Consider the following 6,548-nt stretch of genomic DNA (forward strand, 5'->3'; position numbering starts at 1 on the left):
ATTCTGCGGCAGTGACTGTCAATATGTTGAGGCTTGACCAGTGACGTCCTGGAGCAGTACGGAGGATTTCAAGCATAATCCAGGCCTATATTTATGCATGGCTGAGCAAAAAAAACACAAGGTCTTGCCCAAGACCTTGACAAAGTGCATTTTACGAAATCAGTAACACACTTTTGCCATGTAACCTCAATCCTCCAAATTCCTCCACTTTGGCAAAGAGGATTTTGAAGGATTCAGGGTGGTTAGGGTTAAGTACATTTATGAGTACACATGATAATATTTGTGAAGTATTTCTGACAAAATTGAGAATGTTTCTCAGACTCTGTCAGTCGATTGTCAGTGCCAAATTCATGTTACTTCAAAATGTTTGCGATGATTTACCATCATTGGTTATATACAGTGAAAAAAGGGCAATTGTGTAGTGTAGGGCCCTGTTCCCTAAACAAAAATCCAATTTTAGGTTACTGGACTTACTAGTTAGCGACATAACAAACCAACAGGTATGCCGTAGACAGAGGGCAGAGTTTTTATTTTTTGAGAGAAATTTTGGGGCAAAGCGACGATGAAGACGTGTCATCAATTCGCATAACACCAACCATGCACTTCTGACCAGAATTGAATGACAGGCAACAGCCGTACCGATGCACTTTGCCCAAATATGAAGCACGCTCAGTGAGGGCGCTGCAGCATGACGCTTTTGTGAACAATGGCAGCCGAAATTTGTCCAAATTCAACCCCAAATTACAAGATATTAAACTAGACCTCTGAAGCCTGAAGGTAATGAATTCAATGTGGGTTGTTTTTTGCTTTTAATCAGTTATAGAATACTTGGGGTGATTATAAAGTGATAGCCCCTAAAATAATTTTGATCTTGATTTGATTTTCGGCTCCCTTTGGCTTAGCAACGGACCATTCTGGCCATTTTACATACATGACTATGTGGCTGAACATACGGAGAAAGTCCAGTATTCAGCCACATTTTTGAGGGCGCTAGCCATGTATCATATGTAGATGGACGTGTCAAAATCGATGCTCCAGGGACCGTCATTATTGACCAGTAAATTCTCCATAAATCTCATGAAAATCTAAGATTTCAGTATTCTCGTGCCACTGGAAGTTTGACTCTAACTTGATCAATACTAAAGTCAAAGCGGGAGTGGTTTTGACAAATGTTTGACCTGTGACTGTGTCAATGTGTTGTCATGTGGCTGAACCATTGCATTGGATTTGGAACTGAAAACATAATATAGATTATCGCAGTGGCTATCGTTACGGCAGCCGTAACGCATTTCCCATTTTCTATCGTAGTATCGTTATGGTAGTAGCCTAGGCCTACTGCAACTTTTATTTATAAAAACATGAGAAGAATAGAAGGAAAAAAGTGAATTTGAACGTTATGAAATTCGGACTTTATTTCCCTTTTAAAAAAAATCCTCCAAAGCCTCAGGTTAGAAAAGGAAAGAAATTTGAGTGCAAAACTGAGATGCGAACCTGCAACCTCGCGGTGCAAAATCCTACCCTCTATCGACTGAGCTGTCGCACTGCTCGCTAAAACGTGGGGAAACAAATAATTATACCTGCGTGCGTATCAAAAAAGTATCGAAGAGGGCGCTAAACAACGACTGCCGTAACGATAGCCACTTCGATAGATTTATACAAACTTTAAATTGAAGCATGATCACAGATTTGCTTCGAATTTCTTTATTTAAAAAATTAACACCACATAACAAACAGCAATAAATAAACATTACATTACCTCTGCATAAGCTTTCTTCAAAAGTTAGAGCCCATAGGCTAACCTGATAACGTGAAGTTTCTACGCAAGTTCACTCGACCTGTTCGCTCGTTGAATTTTTACATGTTCCGCTCTATCGTAAAACCTTGAACTTTTGTTGAAGATGATTGGTCAATGGTCAATTTAAAGAGCGCCCTCTCGTGTTGATTGTCAACATTTTCCAATATGGCGGCGCCCTTGGGCTTTTCTCAAGCTAAGACAACGCGTCTGAAAAATCAGGATTTGAGCAAGAAGGGAAGCTTGGATGAGGAGATCGTAGATTTGGTCAATTGTATAAATGATACCGATTACCTGTGTACAACAAGTTCTTGTTCTGGACGCATAATCGTCATTTGTGAGGTATAACTTGTGGGTTGATTTTCGTCGCTTGCCCGCTGTACTGTCATGACTGTGTAACAACTAACATGTACATGCTTGCACTACGATCGTGCGCGCAGCGCATTCAGTGCATTGATTGAAACATTTATCCAAACCTGAAGCTTGCCATTGTAATGATGTTTTGCTATGTTTCCAAGATTAGGCCTACTATGGTGGTTTGAATATTTACTACAATTGACAAACTCCTTTAAAAAAGAAAGATTTTTAGCCTATTTTTTTTTTTAATGTAGAGCGGCTATTTTCACGGAAACTGTAACGCTTTTTTCAATCATGTCAATGACTAAAGTTATGGAATTGCAACATAACATTGCGAATCTATAAAAGGTTTTTAATTCCTACACTAGGCTACAGTGATTGTGCTGCGGATAGATGTGGCTGGGTGCAGGGGTGCAGAGGTGCAGGGTTCATCTCAATGTTTTTTTAGTTCCCAAAATAATTTCTTACTTTTGTAAATCAAATTCTACTTTTTAGATAAACTTTTTCGTTCTGATTCATGGCTCTGTAGATTTTTTTATTCCGTTGACAAGTGAGCATGCGCAGTGGTTGACTACTGTAAAAATAGCAACAGCTTCTTCTTTTTTAAAAAACAAGTGCAACAAATTGTACAAATTTTTATACCTTCAATAAAGCATTTTGAAGTTGAATTCCTTTTTCACGTGTGATTTAGGACGATGATGTTATCAAAAAGAAAGGTTGTCACTGGCTGTATGTTTCACACAAGATGGCAGACCTGGACTCTGTTGTAAGTATTTTTCTGATATTTCATTAACATTGCTCCATGCACATGACACAGTGTTGGTTTTTGTGATGTAGTAGCTTGTAACTGTTTTTGAGATGGATGAAACTTGTACATTGTATTGGAGTGTTTCTTTTCGAAATGTTTAGGTTAAGGTGTTTGTTTCATTAATGCATGTATACAGATTCTTTTATCTACCTGAACAGGAAAGTGCGCTGAAAGATCTTCAAGGCAATGCAGTCTTCAAGTTTGAACCTTTTATACTCCATGTACAATGTCGGGCATTGCAGGATGCAAAACTGGTGGTAAGTATCCCACGAAGAAGCTTTTCTAACAGATTTATTAGCCTGATGTCACAAAATCCATCTCAGATTGAAGTTAAAGAAAGGATCTGTTCTGAGTTTACTTCCCTTTCAACCATGATTGACAAAAGCATGTTCTTGGGCAAGACACTTTACTTCAATTGCCTCTCTCCACCCAAGAGTTTATATGGGTAACTGTGAAGTGACCAGATTGTATGGTGGTTGCTTGAATTGTTACTACCCTTGTCTAATATAATTTTTTTAAATGAAGTGGATAGCACTGATAGATGCCTTACACTAAAAAACGATTAAAGGGAATATACATCATTTGCTTTTGCTGTAATTTTCAGAAATGGATGGAATTGGGGGGTTGGAAATATATAGCAAATATAGTTACACTGACTTTTTGGAGGTTTTGGGTTCGAAAATGCTATAAAAACCAAGAAAAACGATCATTTTCCTGTAGTCTGGTTCCCTGACTCCATATAAGAAGAAACAGAGCAGTTTACATACATTGGGGAATTGTAAGGTCAGGGAACCAGTCTAGCTGGCTCGTACCCGTTCATAGGTTTGTAATCGATTGCAAACAAGTACAATGGTCAATTGGGGCCAGTATTTGAAAAAAAGCCAGTTGTTTCCAACGCTGATCAGCCGATCAGCGTTGGAAATTGATACAAAAATACCACTTTTCTTGAAAATGACAGTATACCAGGTGCCATAATTTTACAGGATGCTTTAGACTGTCATTTACCAACATCCTATTAAGGTATTTCGCAAAAACTTGGTAGTTTTATTTTTCGATGTTTGCAAATGTTGTATATTCCCTTTAATAATAATGTGCTGCTTATTCCAAAGTCCCTAAGGGCTTTTAATTTGTTTATCCCTGTTCAACAAGACATGAAACAAGTTTTCTGCAGTAGCTCAAAATCAGCACGATCTTAACCTCTCACAGGTACTCTACCCTCACAGGTACCCATTGATACTCCTTGGTGGAGAGAGGCAATTGTAGTAAAGTGTATTGCCCAAGAACACAAGCACCATTTTCCCTTGTCAGGGTTCGAATCCAAATACAATTGCACATAAGTCCAATGCCATAACATTGAGCCACAGCACTCTACAGCTTGTTTCTACAGTGTATGTTCTATTGTTTGTTTATTTCGACAGCATATGGCGGCAGTAGAGTCTGGATTTAGAAACTCTGGCATCACAGTGGGGAAAGCCGGCAAAATCATGGTGGTATGCTTCCTACATTTACTCTTTTGACAGTCCAGCAATAAACCTATTTGAATCTTTTGTAGGAACAAAACCACAGTTTCTCAAAAGTGCACGGCCACTGGTACATCGAACTGCAGTAACCTAAATGAAGAATACAATGAGGAAATTATCAGTTTTAGACACTGGAGGGAAAAATCCGGAAATGGGCTTCAACACAAATTAAAGAGCTAAAAGTTTTTCTTTTGTAAATATTACCTTAAATATTCAGTGTTTCCTTTGATTTGTCCTAATCTTCAATGCAGGCAGTAAGAAGCACCCATGGGTTGGAGGTGCCTCTGTCCGACAGAGGACACCTTCTAGTTTCCTCCCAGTACTTGGACTTCTTGGTGCAACAGGCCAACGCCAAACTTGGAGAGAACTCCAAACGGATTGAAAGGTTTGCAACAATTTTGATGATTGTAGTTTTTAATTTCTGACTCATTCCACAATATTGGTTCACATTTGATCTGAACTGACCCATTGCTTTTTATATCAAACACAAATGACTGTTCACCATTTTATTCTTTGCAGGTTCCATACAAATTTGATGAAACGATTGGAAAACTACCAACCAAGTGTCCGTTCTGTTGCTTGTGAAAAGTCATGCAAAAATTGCTGCAAAGCTTACGAGAAAAGGCAGACCCGCAAGTCAGCAAGGGACACCAGTGAAATAGATACCAGCTCGGCTGACCCAATGCACGGACATTCTAAAAACTGCAAAAGCAAAGACTTGACGAATGAGTCACAATTAAAAATACAAGGCGGGGAACCAGTTCCATCAACAGCATGCATCAGTCAGAGAGTTGTGCAAACAGATGATGCGGATACCAGTGAAAGGAAAGCCACTGTTGACAATTGTCAAAGACTGGTACCACGCACAGTGGAAACCGATGTGGAAACCGGTGATGTCGGCGATGATGTCATATTTCCATTTGATTTGTTCACATGACACAAAAGGGCATCCGTTTGTACAGGAAAGTTACATAACTTACGTTACTCGATTATAGCTCATACTGTAATACTCTATTTTATTGCGTTGAATATTGAATCGTTCAGCTATTCGGGTAGAAAAATTCAAAGGATTAAAAAATTGAAGTTCAGGTACAAAATTAACATTTTGTTAGGGCTGTCCTGAAAATACCAAATATTAGAAAGTCAACTGAGTATTCGAATAGCTTTTTCCGGTTGGAATATTAAAAAAAAAAAAATACACACGTACACGTACATGTGCACACACCACTGGATGTTATTTTCATCGTAAACTCGCAGCGCTTAATTGTCAGATGCCACTTTTTTTGTCGACGGTAACTTTTTTTGTCAACAGCAGTTCATTGTTCTCGTCCTTTTAGCAGGTTAAAGCCCTTGACAGTTATAAAATACATGTACATGTACATAGGCCTACTGCAAAACACTCCAGTGGCCCATAATATGAATTGCCGCACACACATTATTTGACTGGCGTGGCGCGCTGTTGCGTGGAACACTTGATCGCCGACTTTCAAATATTCAGTCAAACACATTTTCGATAATCGAATACTAAATTATGTGAAACTGGACAGCCCTACACCTTGTGTAGAAAAGTAATAAAAGCACACATCTCATCAATGAAAAAAACAATGAACTAAACTAAATAAACTATTTCATGTATATTTAAGATTACCTAGGAAAATATATTTTGAAGTATTTTGTTCTGTAGTAAAATAGACATACCAACTAGTGACAGGTAACAATTGTATCTTAAAAATAAACTCTGTTGTCTATATGAAACGTAACCCTGCAAAAATATAGTCTGTGTTAAGTACCTAGGCACCATTAGTTTTTTTTTAGTGTACATGCAATTTATGTAAAACACCAAAACTATTGTTGAAATCTTGTGCCATTTCTGAGCAATAATGTAAAACCCTGCAGGTCAGTTTCAAGTAGAGGGATATGAAGTGTTGCAGTGACTGTGTCACGCAGAGAGTCACTGCCACAACAAAAAACAGCACTGTGGAGAGCAGTGAAGCGTGACTGAATCTGCCTGCTTGCCCTGAGCTTAGCCACACACGAGAATTGTGCAGGGATTTGAAGTGTTATCCACACT

General features: G+C 38.5%; 2 protein-coding genes across 3 annotated transcripts in view; one reads left to right on the forward strand and one right to left on the reverse strand.

The window, feature by feature from the left end:
- The window catches only part of LOC119719995 (kinesin-like protein KIF14), a 39,957-nt gene extending 38,079 nt beyond the window's left edge, over positions 1-1,878 (reverse strand). For both annotated transcript variants that reach the window (XM_038189489.1, XM_038189490.1), the window contains exon 1: positions 1,757-1,878. The gene's annotated coding sequence lies outside the window, so the exon portion shown is untranslated. The remainder of the gene's footprint in view (positions 1-1,756) is intronic.
- Positions 1,879-1,934: 56 nt separating this feature from the next.
- Positions 1,935-5,778, forward strand: LOC119719997 (tRNA wybutosine-synthesizing protein 3 homolog). The gene is made up of 6 exons (XM_038189493.1): positions 1,935-2,134; positions 2,841-2,915; positions 3,116-3,214; positions 4,376-4,447; positions 4,729-4,862; positions 4,997-5,778. The coding sequence occupies exons 1-6, from the start codon at positions 1,961-1,963 to the stop codon at positions 5,412-5,414; spliced, it is 972 nt and encodes a 323-aa protein (XP_038045421.1). The 5' UTR covers positions 1,935-1,960; the 3' UTR covers positions 5,415-5,778.
- The last annotated feature ends 770 nt before the right edge of the window (positions 5,779-6,548 follow it).

Source organism: Patiria miniata, unplaced genomic scaffold, assembly GCF_015706575.1.
Source record: "Patiria miniata isolate m_02_andy unplaced genomic scaffold, ASM1570657v1 HiC_scaffold_9, whole genome shotgun sequence".
In the NCBI taxonomy this organism is placed as follows: domain Eukaryota; kingdom Metazoa; phylum Echinodermata; class Asteroidea; order Valvatida; family Asterinidae; genus Patiria; species Patiria miniata.